This window comes from Rhinolophus sinicus, chromosome X, assembly GCF_036562045.2.
Source record: "Rhinolophus sinicus isolate RSC01 chromosome X, ASM3656204v1, whole genome shotgun sequence".
Taxonomy (NCBI): domain Eukaryota; kingdom Metazoa; phylum Chordata; class Mammalia; order Chiroptera; family Rhinolophidae; genus Rhinolophus; species Rhinolophus sinicus.
The window spans coordinates 77,403,193-77,429,681 of record NC_133768.1 but is presented as its reverse complement, the minus strand read 5'-3'; the positions used below and the strand labels follow the sequence as shown (position 1 = coordinate 77,429,681).

Below are 26,489 nucleotides of genomic sequence, written 5' to 3'. Positions count from 1 at the left end.
GACCCAGTCGTTCTTTAAAAGCATGTTGTTTAATCTCCATGTATTTGCATTTTTTGCCGGTTTCTTTTTGCAGTTGACATCCAATTTCAGTTGATATTCTGATATTCAGAATATCCAGTTGATATTCAATCTTCTTAAATTTGCTGAGATTGATTTTATGTCCCAATATATGGTCTATCCTTGAGAATGTTCTGTGTACACTAGAAAAGAATGTATAGTCTGATGTTTTAGGATGAAGTGCTCTACAAATGTCAATTATGTCCATTTCATCTAATGTGTCATTTAGGGCTACTATTTCATTATTTATTTTCTGTTTGGATGATCTATTCATAGGTGTCAATGACGTATTTAAGTCCCCTAGTATAATTGTGTTTTGGTCAATTTCTCCCTTTAGTTCTGTTAGTAGTTGTTTGGTATATTTGGGTGCTCCCTGATTGGGGGCATAAATATTGATGACTGTTATGTCTTCCTGTTGTATAGTCTCTTTCACCATGATGAAATGTCCATCTTTGTCTCTTGTTATCTTTTTCACCTTGAAGTCTGTTTCATCTGATATCATTATGGCTACACCTGATTTTCTCTGGGTACCATTTGCTTGGAGTGTCAATTTCCACCCTTTCACTTTGAGTCTATGCTTGTCCTTGTAGCTGAGATGTGTCTCTTGGAGACAGCATATGGTTGGGTTTAGTTTTTTGATCCAATCTGCTACTCTGTGCCTTTTTATTGGTGAGTTCAGTCCATTTACATTTAGGGTGATTATTGATATGTGAGGATTTCCTGTCATTCTATCTTTAGTTTTCTGGTAAGGCTGTGTCTCCATTGTTTCTTTGCCTTTTTGTTGTTGTCTATTATTTCTGTGTGGTGGTATTCTATGATGTTTCCCTCTGTTTCTTCTTTTATTACAGTATATATTTCAGTTCTGGATTTATTTTGAGTGGTTACCCTTAAGTTTATGTAAAAGAAAGTTTGATATTTAGAGTATTCCATTTTCTTCAGCGCTTACTTTCTCCATTCCCGTATTCGGTTCAGGCCTTTACTCTCCCCCTTTTTGAGTTTTGGTTGCCACAAATTGTCCCTGTTGATGGTGGTCGAATAGCCTCCTTTAGTATTTCTTGTAGTGCAGGTCGTGTATTAGAAAATTCCCTCTGCTTCTGTATGTCTGGAAAGGTCTTTATTCCTCCTTCATATCTAAAGGATATCTTTGCTGGATATATTATTCTTGGCTCATGATTTCTCTCTTTCAATAGTTTGAATATTTGGTTCCACTCTCTCCTGTCTATAGAGTTTCTGCTGAAAAATCTGATGATAATATAATGGGCTTTCCTTTGTAAGTTACCGTCTTCTTTTCCCTGGCTGCCTTGAGGATTCTTTCTTTGTCGTTGATTTTAGACAGCTTCAATACAATGTGCCTTGGAGAAGGCCTGTTGGGATTGAGGTAACTAGGTGTTCTATTTGCTTCTTGGATTTGAGGGTCCAGTTCTGTCCACAAGTTTGGGAAGTTCTCATCGACAATTTGTTTGAATATATTCTCTGTTCCCTTCTCTCTTTCTTCTCCTTCTGGTATGCCCATTATTCTTATATTGCTCTTTCTGATGGAGTCAGAAAGTTCTTGTAGCGTTCTTTCATTTCTTTTAAGTCTCACGTCTCTTTCTACTTCTATCTGTGTCATTTCCAGGTTTCTATCTTCGATGTCACTGATTCTTTCCTCCATCTGGTCAACTCTACTACCTAAGCTGGTTATTTCATTCTTAATTTCTTCTATTGAGTTCTTAATCTCCAGAAATTCTATTTGGTTCTTTTTTAAAATTTCAATCTCTTTCATAAAATGCTCATGCTGTTCTTTGATTGTGTTTCTGAGTTCATTTAACTGCCTAACTGTGTTTTCTTTCATCTCGTTGAGTTTTTTCAGAACTGCAATCTTGAATTCTCTGTCATTTAAGTCACATATTTCTGTATCTTTAAGTGCCTTTTCTGTAGACTTTTCACTTTCTTTCTGAGCTATCTTGTTGCCTTGGTTATTTATGGCAATTACTGGTTTACTATTTCTCTTCCTAGACATCTACAGGAGTGGCTTCTGGAACAGGTTTATAGGAAAAGGTTTTTCTTTTTTTTCCAGTACTTGTTGGTAGAATGTTTTATTTTATTTCTCCGACTGCAGCTTATTTTTCTTCTCCCACACAGTAGTGCTATGTTTTCTCTGCACTATTCCAGCTTCTCACACAATGGGGGGATTGCCTGGGAGATGGGCTTCTCCTCTGTTAATAGTTCGTCTAGGTCACAGGGCGCAGTGTCCCGGTGGGTATGCGGAGAGCTTTTGATGTTCCAATGTTCTTCCAGCTCCAGATTCAGAGCCCATATGTTTCAGCAGTTCTGTTTACTCCTGCAGGGATCCGCCCAGATAGGTGGGGCCAGGGGCGGGGTGAGTTGTGAGAGGTGGCCCAGAGCAATGGCAGCGACCACCACCACAGCCGGTCCTGCTTCCACAGCTCTCTCCCCTTTGCTGGAACTAGTTGGGCCGCGAATTTGTGTCTGCGGTCCACAATTCTCAGAACAGCAAAGATTCTGCTCTTTTGATATGACACTGCTACTGTTCTGCTTCTAGCTCCGAGCAGGTGGGGGTGGGGCAAGCAGTGGGAGTGTAGGGAGGGGGCGGCTAGTCTCAGTGCCTAAGGCTCCGTTCTCTGCTCGGCAGTGAGGGCATAAACCACCGTTTTCAGCCTTCTTCCCTCAGTTTTTTCTCTGAGGTCTCTGCCGTGAGTGTTGGGTTCTTCCGTCTTATATGCTGCCCCCTCAGCCCTGTGGGCCACAAGCAGAGCCCTAGCACTCCGATTTCTTCCCTTTCCCATGGCTGCGGTAGTTCCGGGATGCAGCCAGCTCAGAGCACTGAGCTAGGTCTGCGTCCTGTGTCTGCGCGTCTCCGTCTCTCCGCATGCAGTGTAGGTGACTTCGGTAGTGGGCCTCTTCTTCTTGCCTGTCTGCTGTGCAGGGAGTCCTTTGTGGAGTTATTATTGTTCGATTAGTTGTAAATTCCAGGGGAGCTTTCAGAGGATCACCTCATGCCGCCATTTTTCCTCCGGTAATCAGCTGTGCAATTTTCTATTTCCCTACACCAGTATCCAAAAAACCACAGCCTTCCGACAGGCTCATGTTATATGTTTTTCTCTCCAATCTTTTTTTGGGGCTCTCCAAACATAAGGACAAGCCCATGTAATTATCCTGAAGTGCTGGTCCATTGGTAATGGCTGAGCTTTATTAAATTCATGGAGAGCTGACCCACAAATTGTGGGAAAATGCCCCTTCTTTTCCACTCAGCCCTGCAGGCAGCTAATCAATGTGCACATCTCACGTCCAGATTGTTTCATGAGGCCAGAGCAATAGCCCGTAGCATTCATTAGGGTATTCACTCCTATGTGTTTTCTAATCAGTGCAGAGGCTAGGACAAGAGGACAAGTAGCAGAGAGGAATTAAGAGGGGACAAAGAGGAAGCCATCTGCTTCTCCATACATAGAGAGCACTGCTGTCAATTACAGAATATTCAACTGCAAAAACAATTAGACAATTACTTTGTAGGTCTCTCTACATGAATGGAAGACCACATATATTTGGCTTGAATATGGATTTTATAAGCTTAACATGTAAAGACTTATTACTAAAGACAATAGTTTTTGTATACTAAGGGTAAAATTCAATTTTAAACTGTTAGTGGTAATGATGCAAACAATTTGCAAGATGCCTTTGGCATTGTAGGCCTAGTGAATGCACTCCACATGCATTTTGAGAGTAGAATTTGAATCTGTACATGTTTCCTTTTTCCAATAGTGTCATGACCTTAATACAACACAGCTTCTGGCACACCCTTAGGCTATATAAAACAGAATAACTGGCTGATTTCTGTACTGAACAAGCATTTATTTTATATTCCTTTGCCGTTTCCTCTCATGATCAATAGCATATCTGAATAAAGATGGTGGCATTAGGCTATGAAATGGAGTTTTCCTCTTTGCTGAGGTAACCAGACCACGTAAGGATCAAACCTCTGATTTTGCAGTAGCAAACTGAGTTACCCAACACAAACTATTTCCATTCATTTTCTTTTTTTTTTTTAATTTAATTTTATTAAATTTATTGGGGTGACAATTGTTAGTAAAATTACATAGATTTCAGGTGTACAATTCTGTATTACATCATCTATAAATCCCATTGTGTGTTCATCACCCAGAGTCAGTTCTCCTTCCATCACCATATATTCGATCCCCCTTATCCTCATCTCCCACCCCCCACCCCCCGCCCCCGTTTTCTACTTCACAGTCTAATTAACTTTTTGATTTCACCAGTCTGGCACTATGTCTATCTATCCTGTGTTCCATTCAATACCCACCAAGCTGTTGTTCCTCAACAAATCATCACCGATAATGAAACCAAATCTAATTTTAATCATTATAGGTGCTCTGGAAATGTATTTATTTACTTTGTTAAAGTATTATAAAGCAAGTGCGTCCTAGATTATTTAATCATAGCATGTGATAAAAATACTGTTTTCTTCCCACATCTTGCTTTGAAAAAAACAAAACATTTTTCTAACAGCAGAAAGCTATACTAAAAATTTTAAAGACCCCTGCCATTAGAAATACTGATATCAAAGCACTGGAAAAAAATGTTCAGACATCTTAATAGAAATTAAAAATAACTCATAGTAATTTTGAAAATAATAACTTGGAGTTTCTATATCACTTGTTCCAGGAAAGAGCCCTTTCTGGCAACTTTTGGTGGAGACAAGAAATTACATTTGGACTTTTTCCTTACCTGAGGAAGAAGTACTTGAATTTTCTTTTGACTTACCCTGAGTGGATTTTCATTAAGGTAAGGGGGTTCACCTTCCACCATTTCAATTGCCATAATCCCCAGAGACCAGATATCAACTTTTGGACCATAAGCTTTCCGAGTCACCACCTCAGGTGCCATCCAATAGGGAGTTCCCACCATAGTGCTTCGTTTACTTTGCTCAGGGGTGATCTGGGCGCAGAACCCAAAATCAGCTACAGAAAAGAAAAGTCAATTAAAAAGAGCTCAAATTATTTTTCTTTTATTATAGGTCACTTTCAGATATGGCTGTACCTTTGTAAGACACTGAGCTTCCACAACTACCTAGCTCATATCTTTTCGTTATCTGATCTCTCAGCTAGTCCTGATTTTAAAAGTCTGAAATAATTGATTGGTGTGATATTGTTTTTAGTAGATCTCATCGGGTTCCCTCCAATTTACAGAATCTTTCGGTTTTCTAATTAGGTACCGTGTTTCCCTGAAAATAAGACCTAACCAGAAAATAATCCCCAGCATGATTTTTCAGGATGACGTCCCCTGAACATAAGCCCTAACACGTCTTTTGGAGCAAAAATTAATATAAGACCCGGTCTTTTTTGGGGGGAGAAACATGGTATTTGTCATCCAGCAGGTGGAAGTCACTAAAATTTTTGAAATATTGAATCAACAAAATCTGGCCAGAATCTATAGGAACACAGTGTTAAAAAGAATTCTTTACTTCAGACTGGACTCTAAATTCTTTTAAATGACTTTATTTTTTTTAATTACAGTTTATTGGGGTGACAATTGTTAGTAAAGTTATATAGATTTCAGGTATACAATTCTGTAATACATCATCTATATATCACATTGTGTGTTCATCACCAGAGTCAGTTCTCTTTCCAACACCATATATTTGACCCCCTTTACCCTCTTCTACTATCCCCCCACCCCCCTTACCCTCTGGTAACCACTAAACTATTGTCTGTGTCTATGAGTTTTTGTTTTTTCATTTGTTTGTCTTGTTCTTTTGTTGTTTTCAGTTTTATATAACACATATCAGCGAAATCATATGGTAAGAAGATGTGGTATATATACACAATGGAATACTATTCTGCCATAAGAAAAGATGAAATAGGACCATTTGTGACAACATGGATGGATCTTGAGATTATAATGCTAAGTGAAATAAGTCAGACAGAAAAAGTCAAGAACCATATGATTTCACTGATATGTCATATATAAAACTCAAACGACTTTCAATAGCCATTTATTCTCAAGATAGACAGTAAAAGAACAGAAATCCCTTGATACTCTCTCAAACACCATCTAAACCAAAATACCTACTCAATTTCACAGAGCCATCCATCCCAAGGAGAATATTGTCACTCTTTATGTCTCTATGGATCACTTGGTTTGAGTGTAAGAAATCCAAAGCTTGGAGACACTATTGAATCAGAAAAAAAAAAAAGTTCTAATTATATCACAAACAATTTTTTTTTTAAATTAAGTTTAATTTCTAGATAAATTTTGGGCAGGTATAATTTTATGTTGTCAAGTGAAACAGATTACTAAATGTTTTAATACTATTTTGAAATCATATTACCATTAACATCAGTAATGCAATTTAGCATTATACATATGAAAGCTCGTGGGTCAGACTAGGACATGAAGAGTGATGGTACGATCAGTAGCACTAAATCATTAATACAGGCAAACTAACCAATTGATATAATTGTACTTTGACCGAGATATCTGGAGGATGTAATTTCAGCTTGGTCTTATACAGATGTAGTTAGCTCCTAAGTCCATGGTATGATTTGATTCAGTAGGTCTGGAGTGGTACCCAGGAATCTGTATTTAAAAGAAGTGCCGCAAGCTATTTCTGTTGGAAAGCCAGGTTTGAGACCACTATATAGGTACTTGTTTGAAAATGACTATGAATTGTAAGACTAGAAGATGGAAACAACAGGCTCAGGGTCAAATATTCCCCTGAATAAGTTTGATTTATTGCATGAATAGAAAATATATGTGTTTGGTGGATATGTGTGCATGTTTGGAGAGGAGAAAATGGGAATGAGAGGAGAGCAAAGAAGGAAGAAATTTAAGTGAACAATTTAAAATAGAAAAAGCAAACATTAGCTGAAATTATTTGGTTTTGTTTTCTTATTATTGTTTTTCAAGTTTTGGTGGGTCAGAGTTCCTACTTGTGTCTATAGAAAACCTCACCACAATAAATGTGGCAGACGGTAATGCCCAATATAAAATTCTAATGAAGAGTATGTTTTATTAATATTGAAAAATTAATATAATAAAATATCCTTAGTTCAGCTTGAAAATAGGGATATGACACTTATTGGAAAAGAGGCAGACACTCAGACCCACTGGAGGGCTATGAGGGAAATCCAGATTGCACTGTGAAAGTAACTACTTTTGGGGCTGAGGGAGGACCTTGCTTAAACTGCCTTCTAGAAAATGGGATTGTAATGTGGTCTGTAGTTTTACATGGCTCACATTGCACATCCAAGACAAAATAACTATCATCTAAAAATTTCCACAAATCAGAAAGTTCCATGCCAACATCACTGTTTTCCATGTTCACTGAGACTACAGCATGCAAGCTAAAATATGGCACCTTGTGAATGGCATAATGGAACTCAAAAGACCCATAGCAAAACAAAAATAAACAAGGCACTGGGGAGGGAGGAGAAAGCGAGTGCCATTACACTGGGATTTAAACGGAATTTAGGCTCTCCATTTTTTATTCAGTAGAAAAGATGTGCTATTATTACTTTGATGTTCTAAACATTCTGAATAATGAGAGAGATAAAGAAAGAACTGCCAATTTTGGTGTTCTCATCAGCTAGAAATGCTCTATTTTCTTACCTCTCTGCATACAGCTGCTATCTGTCCTTCATCCATACAGGTCTCTGTGACCACATCAGTCAAAGAGCCACCAGCCAAGTATTCCATGACTACCCATAGTTCATCACCCACTAAATAGCTATAACAAGAGAAGAAAAAGACTTTGACTCAGGCCTTAGGAAGTTGGGACTCTTCTATAGTCCCCTTAAGAAGGCAATTTGCACTCAGTCTCTGCATTTGGTTATATTACATAACAAGAAGAAAATATCAATGATGGTGATAATGAGACACTTCCTTAACATTAGAAAAGAATATGCATGGGAGTCAAAGGATCATCAGATTCTTTATTACTGTGGACCATGGAAGAAGGAAAAGAGCAAGGAGGCTTCTGGTGAATGAGTACTACATTCTTTGTTAAAGCTAGTTTCAATGAACAGGATCAGTGAGTAGTCCTTTTGGATAAGCCACAATGCTGACTTCTTGGACTGAACTGGCCCATGGTGTGCAGATTTCTGGGACATTTATTTAGACTTTGGCATTATTTTTTATTCTTCTGAATTGATTACTGAAATACTTTCAAGCAGTCACAGAATCGAGATTGATGTTTGCAATGGATTTACCGTGCTGATGTCTAGGTTCTGATAGAGGTCAATTGTGACACTTTGTGAAACACTGATTTCAACTGTAAAATGTGACCCTCCTTTATTTCCCTCCCTTGCCTCTCCTTCTGTACTACTGGTGTACCTGGCACAAAACACAGGAAGGAAGATCTTAAGCTCATTGAGGTTGTAGACCTAGTCTTATCTCCTTTGTACCCCCAGAGTACACAGTACAGTGGTGCTAAATAAACACTTATTGAAATTGAATGAGACAGATGTTAAACACAAGTGGAGTCAGTGCTGTCTTTAAATGCTTATTTATAATCCACTGCTAATACCACTAAGAAAAGAGACATTAATTACCTGATCTAGGAAAAAGGTTTGAGATTAAAGTCTCAATTCCCTAGGCCTCACTGTTAGTTAATAAAAAAGTGCCCATTAAAGCAGGGCCATTGTAGACAGCCTTCTTCACTTAGGCACCCAGAGACTACACTGGCTCCAAACAAACACTTGATGAAATGTCTAATGCACCACTGCTTTCTACTATATGCAGTAGGCTATTACCTGCCAACACAGTCATGATCCTCAAAAGGAAATTACACAAACTGCTCATGTTTAAAAGGAATACCATAAAATGTGTCTTCAAATGTTTGATGGGTGGACGAAGATAAATGGGTGCAAGTTTAGCTATTGATCTGATACTCTATTTTATAGCATTTGAGAAATATTTGTAGAATGGATGCTAAATGATTAGATCCTAAATAAAATAATTTGCCAAGAAAATGACATCCCATAAAGAAAACAATTACATAATGAGAGAAAACACTTACCTGTCTAAATAGTTAACAATATTGGGGTTCTTATTTTCCCTCATGACCAGAATTTCATTAATAATTAATTCCTTTTTCGGCTGCTGTTGAAGGTTCATCTGCTTTATGGCCACCTGAATGGGAATTAAAATGAAAGAATGAATAAAAATCATTAGACAAAATATAAACATCCATATTTTGGGCCATACAGATTCTGCATCTTACTAAGCTCTTTCTCTGAGCCACAAACCAATTCCCCTTTTCTGTGGTTAATCATGAGTAAACTATCCACTTCAGATACTTTGGACACTAGTAAAGTAAACTCCAATGTAAACTCAGTGCTACCCATTTTTTTCAGGTGTAGATGCCATCAAAGAGGAAATCTGATCAATATGAATAAAGGAAAATAAAAATCAGGGTTGAATGTTAGCACTTACCTCTTGTCCTGTTGCAATGTCTAGTGCTGTATAAACAGTACCTGATGCCCTGTGAAGGTGAAAAAATATCAAATGAATAAGCAATCACAATGCATTCAGTATATTTTCTTTGAAATACAATGTATTTATTTTCAGGAGAGAGAAATCAGCACACTCAAGATTAAAGGATGAAGTAAAAAAAGGAACAACTGTTGTTTTATAGTAATTGCACCTGAAATAATCGATGTATCACTTTTGGCGGGCTAGAAACTCCACTCAGACTTCCAGGCAGTGTGTGTGCCATGGGACTATGCAGTGATGAATTGAGCAAAATGGCCCTGCTCTTTTTAGGAAACTCCTGGAACATTTTAAATACTCCTTGAATGTTGCAGCAACCAACATTGCAGTTCCCTGATTAAACTGAAGTACAGTTTAGGAAACAATAGATCACTGTTTGCTTAGCCAACTATAAATTAATCTTTTCTTTTTAGTGTATGCACAGAGTTGCTTTTTTTCATATATTTCTAATTCTTAAAAATATCTTCATCTAACAAATCAGTGCTGTATTATAGCTACACAAATGAATAACAATAATGGCTTTACTGTTGAGCCATTTTTTTTTTTTTTTGCTAAATTTCTTAATAGCTTCTACTATGAGGTTTCACTCCAACTAACTATCCTCTTAAAATCTATCATTCCCTAAGTCTCGGTAGTATTCATTTTTCCATTCTAACTTCCATTACAGGGTTCCCTTGCTTGCAAATAGAAATTGTCTACTAAAGTTGAATTCACAGTATGTGAAACACTCATGCATTCTGAACCACCTCCCTACCACTATCCCCAAGATAAAGGAAAAACCTAGTCAATTTGGTGGAAATGTTTGTGGTGAATAAAGGAATCAGGTTAGATATCAGTTCTGGGATTCACCAGGCATAGTAATGTTCCAACATTGCTATCTAAACTTTCTAGTAATTGTTGCTTCTCCTTTGTTCTCTATTTATCCCTTGCTGTTTTGTTCTTGTTTTTTGAGTCCAGGAATCATTTTCTTATGTCAGCCATTACCGTGTCATTTTCCTCCCTGGATGAGCTAAAATAGTTCCCACAGGCTTAAAACGTTTACATTACCTGCTCCTAAAGAATAAAACGGGTAATGGAATATAAGGAATATTTGACTATTAATAGAGATTTGAGTTCTAATATTTGCTGTAAAATTAACAAACTATGTCACCTTGGGCTAGTCACTTCCCCTCTTTGGGTTTCAGTTCCCTCAATCGGAAAATAGTAATCACAATAATAGCAAATGTATGTTGAGCATGTTGTTTGTGTGAGACACTGCACAAAAAACTTTATAGAAATTATCTTATGTCATCATTACCATATTTCTACAAGGCAAGTGGTATTATCCCCACGTTATAGTTAAGGAACTTGAGGCTCAGGGAGGTTAAGAAACCTGACTAAGTTTATATAGTTTACAATCTAAGTCCATCTGATTCTCTGATCTGCAAAATACAGGAAATGGGTTACTTTATTTTTAAGGTTCTTAAATTCCATGATCTAGAATCTTCAAACTATACTGTTCTCCTCACTCTGCATGGGTATTTAAATATTTATTGGTATTAGACTGAGAAGTCACACTGAAACAATAGGTGTCACCTAAACTGGGTTTTGGTAATTTTAGAAATTCCTTAGGCTTGAGGTTTATATTAAACAAATTAATCTCTCAATTTTGTATGTTTAAGAGTCTGGGTTAAGAGCATATATTTGGTGTTCTATAAGTATTTGTTGAATGAATAAATTAATAAAAGTATTTTAAAGCAAACATGTAATTGGAATAAAACCTTTCATTTCTGTGAAGGAAATATGTCTTCTTTTACTTAAATCTACATGAAACATTTCCCTTTTGCAATAAGCTATCAAGCATTGCTGATTTCAGGGGCCAATTTGTGACTTGTCCTGAACGTGGAACTGCCTGAGTACAAAGGAATATATCACATCAACCTGGAGTGTATTTCAGCTGCATAAGTCCTGAGCAACTACTTAAATCTATTTGCAAAATAAGATTAGAAATGCCTTTACTTGGTTTATTCCTATATTCCTAGGCCACATGTTCAATTACTTCAGAGGAAAAAAAGTGATGATATCTGCAAAATGAGATGATAATGGTATGTCTCTCACAGGACTACAATCGAAAGGCACAATCTAAATAAGCATTTAGCTCTGTGCCCAGATCAGAGTTGATGCTTAATATGGTAACTGCTATTATTGTCATTTGTTGTTGCATCTGCTACTATTAATTTCACAGTAGAGGATGACTGATTTTCTGAGTTGTTAGTTGGCCCTTCCCAATCTCCCAGCCAAAACATTCTGGCTAATGTCCATCCTTATTTGAAAACAAACCAAGACAAAAATAAAAATAATAAAAAATAAAAAGGAAAACAAGGCCTGGCTTCTGGTCAAGATGATGGAGTAGGTAAATGCTGTGCTTGCCTCCTCTCACAACCACATCAAAATTACAACTAAACTACAGAACAACCATCATTGAGAATCACCTGAAGTCTAGCTGAACAGAAGTCCTATAACTAAAGATATAAAGAGAATCCATGTTAAGATTGTTAGGAGGGATAGAGATATGGAATGATTTGGTCAGATACCCATACGTGACAGTTAAAAATCAGGAGGGCTATCTCAGCTGTGGAGGTCAACCCTGAAGAGCAAGGTGTCCCAGGCTCATACCAGGCACCCTAGCCCAGAGTTTCAAAGCCAGGAAAAGAAGCCCCGATGACTTCTGCCTCTGAAAACCAGCGGAGATTTTGGCTGAGTGAGATGGAGGGCTGCTGGAGTCTCAGGCATTCCTCTTGAAAGGCCTGTGCACAGACTTAAATGTTGACTCACTCACTCCCTCTGAGCTCCAACACTGGGGCAGGAGCTTGAAAGGTATCAGGGACATAGAGAAAGAAACTGAATAGTTTGGCTTCAGGGTGAGGGCTGAAGGGGCAGCTTTTCCCAGACATATGATTGCAGAAGGAATTGTTCCTTTGGTGAGACTTCCCACCACACAGCCTGTACGCACAGGCAGCACCGTACCTGAATCTCCATCAACATGGCTGACGTCATTCATCCACCTCACCCTGGTGATTCCCTTAAACCCCACCACACCCAACTTTTGGGCCCACCCAAGCCACTTACAGTAGATTTTCTGTGCATAAAACCTGTCTTGGCTCATGTACCAACTTTCCCAAAATCACTCAAATGTTCATAAACCACAAACATGCAGCATCTGGCCTCAGCATGCCCCATAACTCTTGTTAAACAATCCCAAGTCCAGCATTAGTGGCAGCCAGCCTCAGTTCATAGCTTAGCCTCTCCCAGGTACCTGCAAGACTAGCACAACTGGGAACCATCTGCACATCACCTTGTAGCTTATACCAACTGGTCCTGGGCAGGGCATAGGAAGTGACTGAACATGGCCTGCACCAGATTGCCTGATAGGAGGCACCAGAACCAATGCACCCAGTGGCCAGATTCAGACCACACCACAGCACCACCCAACCACCTCCACAGGACACACCCAAGAGCAGATGAGGCAGGTGCCAGAACCCTGCTAAAGTGAATCCTGCTCCATAGTGTCAGCCCCTGCACAATAGCCCCTCCACTGAGGTCAAGGATAGTACTCACAACGAAATCCTGAGGGTCAATCCCTGCCATTGATATGCCAGTAGCAACCAAGGCTCAACTACAAAAGGAGGGTACACATAACACACACAATGGACACAACTGGAGAACCCGGCTCAGGTGATCAGGGAGACTGTGCCAATCGGCCCCCCAGAACACCTATGACAAGGCCACTCTACTAAGACAGGAAGATATAGCAGCTCTACCTAATACATGGAAACAAACACAGAAAGGTAGACAAAATGAGGAGACAAAGAAACATGCCTCAAATGAAAGAAGAGAACAAACTTCCAGAAAAAAACAAAAAACCAAAAAAAAAACTGAACAAAATGGAGACAGGCAATCTACCAGAAGCAGAGTTCAAAACACTGGTAATAAAGATGCTCCATGATCTTAGGGAGAACTTCAACAAAAATATAAGAAACATAAAAATGCGCATAGAAAACAAAAAAGGCACTAGTCAAAAATAAACAAAATAGGAGTTGAAAAACAGAAATGTCATCAAAATGACAGCGTGAGGTGAGACTCTGGAAATCTCTCCTGGAATTTAAAACAAATTGAAAAATTGTAACTCCACAAAGGACTCCCTGCACGACAGGCAAGATGAAGAGTCTCATTACTGAAATCACCTAACAGGGGCAAATTGTACGAGCAGGGAAGACGGAAGGGAGAGTGCGGAGACTGAGATGCATGGGCATAGGACGCAAACCAAGCTCAGTGCTCTGAGCTCGCTGCATCCTGGAACTACCGCAGATGTGGAAGAGGGAAGAACTCGGACTTCTAGGGCTCTGTTTATGGCCCACCGGGATGAAGGAACAGCATATAACACGGCTGAACCAAACATTCTCGGCAGACAACTCAGAGCAAAGACTGAGGGAAGAAAGCTGAGAATGGTGGTTTAGGCCCTCACTGCTGCAGAGAACGGAAGCCTTAGGCACTGAGACTAGCCGACCACTACCTACTATACCAGAGGTCACCCTGCCCCCATCTTCCCAGGGATAGAAGCGGAACAAAAACAGTGTGCGATCAAAAGAACAGAATATTTGCAGTTCTGAGAACTGCGGTCCACAGGCACAGATTTGCAGCCCAACTAGTTCTGGCAAGGGGGAGGGAGCTGTGGAAGCAGAACCAGCTGTGGTGGTGGTCACCACCATTGCTCTGGGCCACCTCTCACAACTCACCCTGCGGCTGGCCCCACCTATCTGGGCAGATAAGTGTAGGATTAAACAGAACTGCTGAAATATATGGGCTCTGAATCTGGTGCAGGAAGAGCTTTGGAACATCAAAAGCTCTCCGCATACCCACAGGGACGTGGTGCCCTATGACACAGGTGAACTAATAACAGAGGAGAAGCCCACCTTCCAGGGAATTCCCACATTGTGTGAGAAGCTGGAATAGTGCAGAGAAAACATGACACTATAGTGTGTGAGGAAAAAAAAGGCTGCAGTCGAACAGAAAATAAAACATCCTACAAACACATCCTGGAAAACAAAAGAAAGACCACTTCTTATTAACCAGTTGCAGACCCCACTCCACTAGATGTCTAGGAAGAGAAATAATAAATCATTAATTGCCGTGAATAACCAAGGCTACAAGACAGGTCAGAAGAAAAGTGAAAAGTCTCCAGGAAATGAACTTAAAGATATGGAAACATGTGACTTCAATGACAGAGAATTCAAAATTGCAGTTCTGAAAAAACTCAATGAGATGCAAGAATATACAGAAAGTCAGTTTAGTGAATTCAGAAATACAATCAAAGAACTACATGAACATTTTACAAATGAGATTGAAATTTCAAAAAAAGAACCAAATAGAATTTCTGGAGATTTAGAATTCAAAAGAAGTCCAGAAAAATGGCAGCGTGAGGTGAGCCTCTGTAAGCTCCCCTGGAATTTACAAAGAATCGAACAACAAAAACTCCACAAAGTACTCCCTGCACAGCAGACAGGCAAGACGAAGAGGCCTACTACCGACTGAAATCACCTACAGGTGGGAGATTCGCGCGAGTGGAGGGAGGAGGAAAGGGAGAAGTGCGCAGAGACGGAGCCGCGAAGGCGCAGGACACAGACCTAGCTCAGTGCGCCGAGCTCGCTGCTTCCCGGAACTACTGCAGCTGCAGGAGATCGGACTGTTACGGCTCCGCCAGCGCTCCACAGGGCTGAGGGCACAGCATGTAACACGGCTGAACCCAACGCTCACGGTAGAGACCTCGGAGAAAAGACTCAGGGAAAAAGGCTGAAAACGGTGGTATAAGCCCGCACTGCCGAGCAGAGAACGGAGCCTTAGGCACTGAGACTAGCCGCCCCCTCCTTCCCCTCCCAGAGCTCGCCACGCCCCCACCTGCCCGGTGCTAGAAGCGAAACAGTAGCAGTGTCAGATCAAAACAACAGAAAATTTGGTCTTTTGAGAACTGTGGGCCGCAAACACAAATTCACAGCCCAACTAGTTCCAGCAAAGGGGAGAGAGCTGTGGAAGCAGGACTGGCTGTGGTGGGGGTTGCCGCCATAGCTCTGGGCCACCTCTCACAACTCACCCCGCCCCTTACCCCACCTATCTGGGCGGATCCCTGCAGGAGTAAACAGAACTGCTGAAATATACGGGCTCTGAATCAGGAGCTGGAAGAGCTTTGGAACATCAAAAGCTCTCCGCATACCCACCTGGACACTGCGCCCTGTGACCTAGACAAACTATTAACAGAGGAGAAGCCCGTCTCCCAGGGAATCCCCCCATTGTGTGAGAAGCTGGAATAGTACAGAGAAAACATAGCACTACCGTGTGGGAGAAGAAAAATAAGTTGCAGTTGGAGAAATAATAAAACATTCTACCAACAAGTACTGGCAAACAAAAGAAAGACCGCTTTCTATCAACCTGTTGCAGAAGTCACTCCTGTAGATGTCTAGGAAGAGAAATAGTAAACCAGTAATTGCCATGAATAACCAAGGCAACAAGATACCTCAGAAAGAAAGTGAAAAATCTCCAGAGAAGGCACTTAAAGATACAGAAATATGTGACTTCAATGACAGAGAATTCAAAATTGCAGTTCTGAAAAAACTCAATGAGATGCAAGAATATACAGAAAGTCAGTTTAGTGAATTCAGAAATACAATCAAAGAACTACATGAACATTTTACAAATGAGATTGAAATTTCAAAAAAAGAACCAAATAGAATTTCTGGAGATTTAGAATTCAAAAGAAGTCCAGAAAAATGGCAGCGTGAGGTGAGCCTCTGTAAGCTCCCCTGGAATTTACAAAGAATCGAACAACAAAAACTCCACAAAGTACTCCCTGCACAGCAGACAGGCAAGACGAAGAGGCCTACTACCGACTGAAATCACCTACAGGTGGGAGATTCGCGCGAGTGGAGGGAGGAGGAAAGGGAGAAGTGCGCAGAGACGGAGCCGCGAAGGCGCAGGACACAGACCTAGCTCAGTGCGCCGAGCTCGCTGCTTCCCGGAACTACTGCAGCTGCAGGAGATCGGACTGTTACGGCTCCGCCAGCGCTCCACAGGGCTGAGGGCACAGCATGTAACACGGCTGAACCCAACGCTCACGGCAGAGACCTCGGAGAAAAGACTGAGGGAAAAAGGCTGAAAACGGTGGTTTAAGCCCGCACTGCCGAGCAGAGAACGGAGCCTTAGGCACTGAGACTAGCCGCCTCCTTCCCTCCCAGAGCTCGCCCGCCCCACCTGCCCGGTGCTAGAAGCGAAACAGTAGCAGTGTCAGATCAAAACAACAGAAAATTTGCTGTTTTGAGAACTGTGGGCTGCAAACACAAATTCACAGCCCAACTAGTTCCAGCAAAGGGGAGAGAGCTGTGGAAGCAGGACTGGCTGTGGTGGTGGTTGCCGCCATTGCTCTGGGCCACCTCTCACAACTCACCCCGCCCCTGACCCCACCTATCTGGGCGGATCCCTGCAGGAGTAAACAGAACTGCTGAAATATACGGGCTCTGAATCAGGAGCTGGAAGAGCTTTGGAACATCAAAAGCTCTCCGATACCCACCTGGACACTGCGCCTGTGACCTAGACAAACTATTAACAGAGGAGAAGCCTGCCTCCCAGGAATCCCCATTGTGTGAGAAGTTGGAATAGTGCAGAGAAAACATAGCACTACCGTGTGGGAGAAGAAAATAAGTTGCAGTTGGAGAAATAATAAAACATTCTACCAACAAGTACTGGCAAACAAAAGAAAGACCGCTTATCAACCTGTTGCAGAAGTCACTCCTGTAGATGTCTAGGAAGAGAAATAGTAAACCAGTAATCGCCATGAATAACCAAGGCAACAAGATAGCTCAGAAAGAAAGTGAAAAATCTCCAGAGAAGGCACTTAAAGATACAGAAATATGTGACTTAAATGACAGAGAATTCAAGATTGCAGTTCTGAAAAACTCAACGAGATACAAGAAAACACAGATAGGCAGTTAAATGAACTCAGAAACTCAATCAAAGAACAGCATGAGCATTTTACGAAAGAGATTGAAATCTTAAAAAAGAACCAAAGAGAATTTCTGGAGATTAAGAACTCAATAGAAGAAATTAAGAATGAAATAACCAGCTTAGGTAGTAGAGTTGACCAGATGGAGCAAAGAATCAGTGACATCGAAGATAGAAACCTGGAAATGACACAAATAGAAGAAGAAAGAGACTTGAGACTTAAAAGAAATGAAAGAACTACAAGAACTTTCTGACTCCATCAGAAAGAGCAATATAAGAATAATGGGCATACCAGAAGGAGAAGAAAGAGAGAAGGGAACAGAGAATATATTCAAACAAATTGTCGATGAGAACTTCCCAAATTTGTGGACAGAACTGGACCCTCGAATCCAAGAAGCAAATAGAACACCTAGTTACCTCAATCCCAACAGGCCTTCTCCAAGGCACATTGTATTGAAGCTGTCTAAAATCAACGACAAAGAAAGAATCCTCAAGGCAGCCAAAAAAGAAGACGGTAACTTACAAAGGAAAGCCCATTTGATTATCATCAGATTTTTCAGCAGAAACTCTACAAGCCAGGAGGGAGTGGAACCAAATATTTGAACTATTGAAAGAGACAAACCATGAGCCAAGAATAATATATCCAGCAAAGATATCCTTTAGATATGAAGGAGGAATAAAGATCTTTCCAGACATACAGAAGCTGAGGGAATTTTCTAATACACGACCTGCACTACAAGAAATACTAAAGGAGGCTATTCGACCACCATCAACAGGGACAATTTGTGGCAACCAAAACTCAAAAAGGGGAGAGTAAAGGCCTGAACCGTAATATGGGAATGGAGAAAGTAAGCGTGCTGAAGAAAATGGAATACTCTAAATATCAAACTTTCTTTTACATAAACTTAAGGGTAACCACTCAAAATAAATCCAGAATTGAAATATATACTGAAATAAAAGAAGAAACAGAGGGAAACATCATAGAATACCACCACACAGAAATAATAGACAACAACAAAAAGGCAAAGAAACAATGGAGACACAGCCTTACCAGAAAACTAAAGATAGAATGACAGGAAATCCTCACATATCAATAATCACCCTAAATGTAAATGGACTGAACTCACCAATAAAAAGGCACAGAGTAGCAGATTGGATCAAAAAACTAAACCCAACCATATGCTGTCTCCAAGAGACACATCTCAGCTACAAGGACAAGCATAGACTCAAAGTGAAAGGGTGGAAATTGACACTCCAAGCAAATGGTACCCAGAGAAAATCAGGTGTAGCCATAATGATATCAGATGAAACAGACTTCAAGGTGAAAAAGATAACAAGAGACAAAGATGGACATTTCATAATGGTGAAGGGACTGTACAACAAGAAGACATAACAGTCATCAATATTTATGCCCCCAATCAGGGAGCACAAATACACCAAGCAACTACTAACAGAACTAAAGGGAGAAATTGACCAAAACACAATTATACTAGGGGACTTAAATACATCATTGACAGCTATGGATAGATCATCCAAACAGAAAATAAATAACGAAATAGTAGCCCTAAATGACACATTAGATGAAATGGACATAATTGACATTTATAGAGCACTTCATCCTAAAACATCAGACTATACATTCTTTTCTAGTGTACATGGAACATTCTCAAGGATAGACCATATATTGGGACATAAAATCAGTCTCAACAAATTTAAGAAGATTGAAATCATACCATGCATATTCTCTGATCACAAGGCTTTGAAATTGGATATCAACTGTAAAAAGAAAGCGGGGAGAAACACAAATACATGGAGAGTAAACAACATACTTTTAAAGAAGGATTGGGTCAAAGAAGAAGTTAGAGGAGAGATCAAAAGATACATAGAAACAAATGACAATGAAAATACATGCTACCAAATTTTTTGGGATGCATCGAAAGCAGTTTTAAGAGGGAAATTTATCTCATTACAGGCCTATCTCAAGAAACAAGAAAACTCCCAAATAAATAACCTCATGTTACACCTTAAAGAACTAGAAAAAGAAGAACAAGTAAAACCCAAGGTCAGCAGAAGAAAGGAAATAACAAAAATTAGAGCAGAACTAAATGAAATAGAGAACAAAAAGACAATAGAAAAAATTAATGTGACAAAGAGCTGGTTCTTTTAAAAGATTAACAAAATTGACAAACCCTTTGCTAGACTTACCAAGATAAAAAGAGATAAGACACTAATTAACAAAATCAGAAATGTAAAAGGGTAAGTTATCACGGACACCACAGAAATACAAAGGATCATCCAAGAATACTATGAAGGACTATAAGCCACCAATTTCAACAACCTAGAAGAAATGGACAAGTTCTTAGAAACATATAGCCTTCCAAGGCTGAACCATGAAGAACTGGAAAGTCTAAACAGACCTATCACCAGTAACGAAATTGAATCAGTCATCCAAAACCTTCCCAAAAGCAAAAGTCCGGGACCAGATGGCTTCACTAGTGAATTCTACCAAACCTTCAAAGAGGATCTAATACCAATTCTGCACAAACTCTTCCAAAAATTGAAGAAGAGACAGTACTCCCTAACTCATTTTATGAGGCCAACATTACCCTGATACCAAAACCTGGTAAGGACAGCACAAAAAAGAAAACTACAGACCAATATCTCTGATGAATACCGATGCAAAAATCCTAAATAAAATTCTAGCAAATCGAATACAACAATGCATTAAAAAGATTATTCATCACGACCAAGTGGGGTTCATCCTCGGGCACAAGGATGGTTCAACATCCAAGAATCCATCAATGTGATACATCACATAAACAAAATAAAGGACAAAAATCATATGATTATATCAATTGATGCAGAAAAGCATTTGACAAGATACAACATCCATTTATGATTAAAACACTTAATAAAATGGGTATAGAAGGAAAATACCTTAACATAATAAAGGCCATATATGACAAGCCCTCTGCTAATCTCATAATTAATGTGGAAAAACTGAAGCCCTTTGTTCTACGTTCAGGAACACGACAGGCTGTCCCCTATCACCTCTGCTTTTCAACATAGTGTTAAAGTCCTTGCCAGAGCAATCAGGCAAGAGAAAGAAATAAAAGGCATCCAAATTGGGAATGAAGAAGTTAAATTATCACTCTTTGCAGATGACATGATGCTATATATAGAAAACCCTAAAGACTCCACCAAAAAGCTATTAGAAACAATCAACGAATACAGTAAAGTTGCCGGCTACAAAATCAACGCACAAAAGTCCATTGCCTTCCTATATACTAACAATGAAATCTCAGAAAAAGAAATAAAAAAACAATTCCTTTTGCAATTGCAGCAAAAAGAATAAAATACCTAGGAATAAAGTTAACCAAGATGTGAAAGAACTATATGTTGAAAACTATAAGATATTTTTGAAAGAAATTGAAGAAGACACAAAGAAATGGAAAGTCATTCCGTGCTCATGGATTGGAAGAATCAACATAGTTAAAATGGCCATATTACCCAAAGCAATATACAGATTCAATGCAATCCCCATCAAAATCCCAATGGCATTTTTTAAAGAAATAGAACAAAAAATCGTCACATTTGTTTGGAACCACAAATGACCCCGACTAGCCAAAGCAATCTTAAGAAAAAAGAACAATAATGGAGGTATCACACTTCCTGACTTTCACTTGTACTACAGGGCTACAATAATCAAAACAGCATGGTACTGGCAGAAAAACAGACACATAGACCAATGGAATAGAATTGAGAACCCAGAAATAAAACCACATAAATATGGACAGACAATTTTGACAAAGAAGCTAAAAACATGCAATGGAGCAAAGACAGCCTCTTCAATAAATGGTGCTGGGAGAATTGGATAGCCACGTGCAAAAGAATGAAACTGGACTGCTATTTGTCACCATGTACCAAAGTTAATTCAAAATGGATCAAAGACTTAAGCATAAGACCTGACACAATAAACTGCATAGAAGAAAACATAGGTACTAAACTTATGGACCTTGGGTTCAAAGAGCATTTTATGAACTTGACTCCAAAGGCAATGGAAGTAAAAGCTAAAATAAACGAATGGGACTATATGAAACTTAAAAGCTTCTGCACAGCAAAAGAAACCATTGACAAAATAAAGAGGCCACCAACTGAATGGGAGAAGATTTTTGCAAACAGTGCCTCCGATAAGGGGCTAGTATCCAGAATATACAAGGAACTCATGCAACTCAACAACCGAAAAACAAACAACCCAATTGAAAAATGGGCAGAGGACTTGAAGAGACATTTCTCCAAAAAGTACATACAAATGGTAAATAGACATATGAAAAAATGCTGCACATCACTAATTATCAGAGAAATGCAAATCAAAACCACAATGAGATATCACCTCACCCCAGTCAGAATGGCTATCATCAACAAGACAAATAATAACAAGTATTGGAGAGGCTGTGGAGAAAAAGGAACCCTCATACACTGTTGGTGGGAATGCAGACTAATGCAGCCGCTATGGAAGGCAGTGTGGAGGTTCCTCATAAAATTATGAACAGAATGGCCATATGACCCAGCCATCCCTCTCCTGGGTATCTTCCCAACAAATCTGAAAACATTTAGAGATAAAGACACGTGTGCTCCAATGTTCATTGCAGCTTTGTTTACGGTGGCCAAGACATGGAAACAACCAAAATGTCCTTCGATAGATGAATGGATAAAGAAGTTGTGGTACATATACACAATGGAATACTTTTCGGCAGTAAGAAAAGATGATATAGGAACATTTGTGAGAACATGGATGGATCTTGAGATTGTAATGCTGAGCGAAATAAATCAGACAGAAAAAGCAGAGAACCATGTGATTTCACTGATATGTGGTATATAAACCAAAAACAACAAAAGAACAAGACAAACAAATGAGAAACAGAAACTCACAGACACAGACAATAGTTTAGTGGTTACCAGAGGGTAAGGGGGTGGGGGTTGGGAGGTGAGTGTAAGGGGGATCGAATATATGGTGATGGAAGGAGAACTGACTCTGGGTGGTGAACACACAATGGGATTTATAGATGATGTAATACAGAATTGAACACCTGGAATCTATGTAATTTTACTAATAATTGTCACCCCAATAAATTAAAAAAAATTTTTAAAAAGATAAATGTAAAGACGGCTCTCAGTCACAAAATCCTTCTCCTCCCCAGGGTCCTAAACAACCCGGGGTTGTTCTAGGCGTAATAAGCGAATCATTGAACATCGGAATTTAGATCTAAATATCACAAAGATGGGACCCTGCTTTAGGGAAACAGGAAGCAGCCCCAGCCCATGCCCAGACAACAACCGGGGCATTTGTGTTTCAGACAGCGTCTCCAAACTATCAGGCGGTGCCCCCTCCCAAAAATTATCTGTTCAACAATTAACCCCTGCCAACTGAAGGGAGTGCTGCAGTTGATATCTGTACAGCTCAAGATATCCTGCTACTTCCAGGGGAAGCCCCCCTTAGTGTACCCACAGGAATAATTGGACCAATTACTCAAAATACAGTAGGACTCCTCTTTGGTCGCTCAAGTTTAACATCCAAAGGAGTTACAGTCCACACTGGAATAATAGATCCAGATTTTAAAGGAGAAATTCAAATTATTATGTCCTCCTCAGTTCCTTGGACTGCTAAAAACAGAGGGCGAGTTGCCCAACTTCTTTTAATTCCTTATATACCCCCTAGAAAGAGGGGTACCCAAAAAAGAAATGGAGGATTTGGAAGTACTGTCTCAACAGACACTTTACTAGCAGAAACGATTTCTGACATCTGTCCAGTCTGTCAAGTTAAAATTCGAAATGGAAAATTCTTAGGGCTCATGGATACAGGTGCTTACATCTCCATAATACGTTCTCAAGATTGGCCAGTTAATTGGCAAGTACAACAATCTAACATCAATGTTGTTGGGATAGGCGAAGCTTCAGGGTTGCTCCAAAGTGCTTGCATTCTCCCTTGCCTTGGGCCAGAGGGACAAAAGGGATTTTTACAGCCTTACATCGCTGATATTCCAACCAGTTTGTGGGGTCAAATGTGCTTTCTCAATGGGGAGCAGAGATCCGAATACTCCCCGGACAATATAATCCCCAAAGCCAGAAAATGATGAATCAGATGGACTACCAGCCAGGACTAGGCTTAGGAAAATTTAATCAAGGCATTACTCAGCCTATTCAGCCCGCATCTCAGACTGGACGGGAAGGATTGGGGTTTCATTTACAATATCAAAAGCCTTTTTATTAGGGGCCACTCTCACTGAGCTGAAAACTCCTTTAGCTCTCAAATGGAATAATAATATGTCTCATTGGATTGAACAGTGGTCCCTTTCCAAAGAAAAATTAGAGACTAAAACAGAATTAGTACAAATTCAATTAAAAGAAGCTCATATAGAACATTCAACTAGCCCTTGGAAGTCACCTGTTTTTGTCATAAAAAAGATATCAGGAAAATGCAGAATGCTCACTGATTTACAAATAATTAATGTTTTAATTGAACCTATGGGTCCATTACAGCCTGGATTTCCTCAACCTTCTATGATTCCTCGAGATTGGCCATTAGTAGTAATAGATTTACAAGACTGTATTTATACTATCCCCTTACATCCTCAAGATTGCCCTAGAGTTGCATTCTCGGTGCCCTCTCTAAATAATAGAGCCCATTAAAAGATATCAGTGGAAAGTGCTTCCTCAGGCTATGCTTAATAGTCCCACAATTTGTCAGTTTTTTGTAGCCAGAGCTGTTTCACTAGTCAGAAAAAATTTCCAGGTAGTTATATCATTCATGATATGGATGACATTCTCTGTGCTGCATCTACTGCAGATATTTTAGCAGATTGTTTTAAGTTGCTTCAAGAACAACTCGAGTTAGCAGGTTTCTGTATTGCACCTGATAAGATTCAAACTACAACTCCTATTAAATATCTTGGAGCCATTGCAGATAGACAATTAGGCCTCAAAAGGTACAGATTAGGAGAGATCAAACCTCTACATTAAATGATTTACAAAAATTGTTAGGGGACATTAATTGGCTACATCCAACTCTGGGAATTCCCACTTATGCGCTCAGTAATTTATTTGGCCTCTTGCGGGGCCCCTCTCAATTAGATAGCCCCCACACTCTAACTCCTCAGGCTAACAAAGAGTCAGAATTAGTTGAAAAGAAAATTCAAGAGGCTCAGATTCAGCACATAGATCCATCTCAACCTTTACAGATTTTAATCTTCCCCACTCCTCATTTGCCTACGGCAGTCATTATCCATCAAGATAACCTGGTGGAGTGGCTGTTTCTGCCTAATAATTTTGTTAAGACGCTCACGACCTATTTAGAGTTAATTTCAGAACTTGTTTCACAAGCTCTCACTAGAGTTCTTCATTTTAACAGAATAGAACCAAGTAAGATAGTAGTTCCGTTTAAAAAACAACAAATTACACACTTAAATACCCATTCTGAAATCTGGCAAGTTGCTATTTGTGGGTGTATTGGAATAATTAATAATCATTATCCAAAAAATAAATTATTTCAATTCCTTTTAAAAACCAGTTGGATTCTCCCTAAGAGGTTAAGTCCAGCTCCAATTTCAAAAGGTGTAACAGTTTTTACTGGTGGATCTAGTAATGGCAGAGCAGTGATTGAATCAAATCAACAAGTCATTCAAACTAATTGTACATCTGCACAGAGAGCAGAGTTAGTAGTTGTTTTAACTGCCTTACAAGATTATACTGAACCTTTAATCATTGTCTCTGACTCGGCTTATGTTGTACATACAGTACAAAATATTGAGACAGTGCTACTGTCTAACAACTCAAACCCGTCTCTCCAGTTTCTTTTTAATCAGCTTCAACAAATTGTTAGAAACCAAACAACATCTGTTTTTCATTACTCATATACTCGCTCATACTCCCCTAATGGGACCATTGACACGTGGCAATGCTGTTGCTGATTCATTAGTTGCTAATGCTCTTGTTACTGAGGCAACACAGTTTCATTTTTTAACTCATACAAATGCTGCTGGCCTTTGGGCTCATTTCCCTATCACCTATAAACAAGCTAGACATATAGTTCAAACCTGCCCAACCTGTCAAATTCTTAGTACTTCTCAAGAGTGCCCTGAAGGGGTTAATCCCTGAGGGTTAGTTCCTAATGCTACCTGGCAAATGGATGTGACTCACGTCCCTTCTTTTGGACGTTTGTCCTTTGTTCATATTACTGTGGACACTTCATCTGGTTTTATCTTCGCCACTGCTCAAAGTGGCGATACAGCTGGTCATTCCTGCAGATATTTACTTATCTGCTTTTCCATTACAGGACTCCCTCAAGCCATTAAGACAGATAATGGCCCTGCTTACACTAGTAACAGGTTCACAAAATTTTGTGAACAGTGGAAAATTAATCATGCCACAGGGATTCCTTATAATCCCCAAGGACAAGCTATTGTAGAACATGCTAATTGTACTCTCAAAAAACTACTTCAAAAACACAAAGGGGGAGACAATAAAGATCCTACACAAGTACAATTAGCCAAAGCTATGGTTACTTTAAATTTTTTTGAATTCTTCTGGCTCTAGCAGTTATACAGAGCCACACCTTGGGCGCACAGCTGCTGAAAGACATTTTAACAATCTTCACAGCCCTAGAGCTTTAGAGGATGTGCCCATTTGGTGGAAAGATATTCAGACTAATCAATGGCAGTTAGGGACCTTGTTAACAAGGGGACAAGGTTTTGCCTGTGTTTCTCCAGGACCAAAAGAAATTTAGATCCTTTGTGGGTGCCTACTCGGTGCATCAAGCCATACCATGAACCCCGCACCCAAGACCAGAGTGCTCGTCACCCACCAGAGCAATCCACCAAGGGTCCAACATCGGCCAC

General features: G+C 39.6%; 1 protein-coding gene across 18 annotated transcripts in view; it reads right to left on the bottom strand.

Annotated features, from left to right (window-relative positions):
* The window catches only part of PAK3 (p21 (RAC1) activated kinase 3), a 415,175-nt gene that overhangs the window by 60,314 nt on the left and 328,372 nt on the right, over positions 1-26,489 (bottom strand). For all 18 annotated transcript variants that reach the window (XM_074324355.1, XM_074324352.1, XM_074324353.1 and 15 more), the window contains 5 exons: positions 9,511-9,559; positions 9,095-9,207; positions 7,687-7,804; positions 6,148-6,247; positions 4,840-5,036 (listed from right to left, as the gene is read on the bottom strand). In XM_074324355.1, the coding sequence (XP_074180456.1) occupies positions 4,840-5,036; positions 6,148-6,247; positions 7,687-7,804; positions 9,095-9,207; positions 9,511-9,559 (577 nt within the window). The remainder of the gene's footprint in view (positions 1-4,839; positions 5,037-6,147; positions 6,248-7,686; positions 7,805-9,094; positions 9,208-9,510; positions 9,560-26,489) is intronic.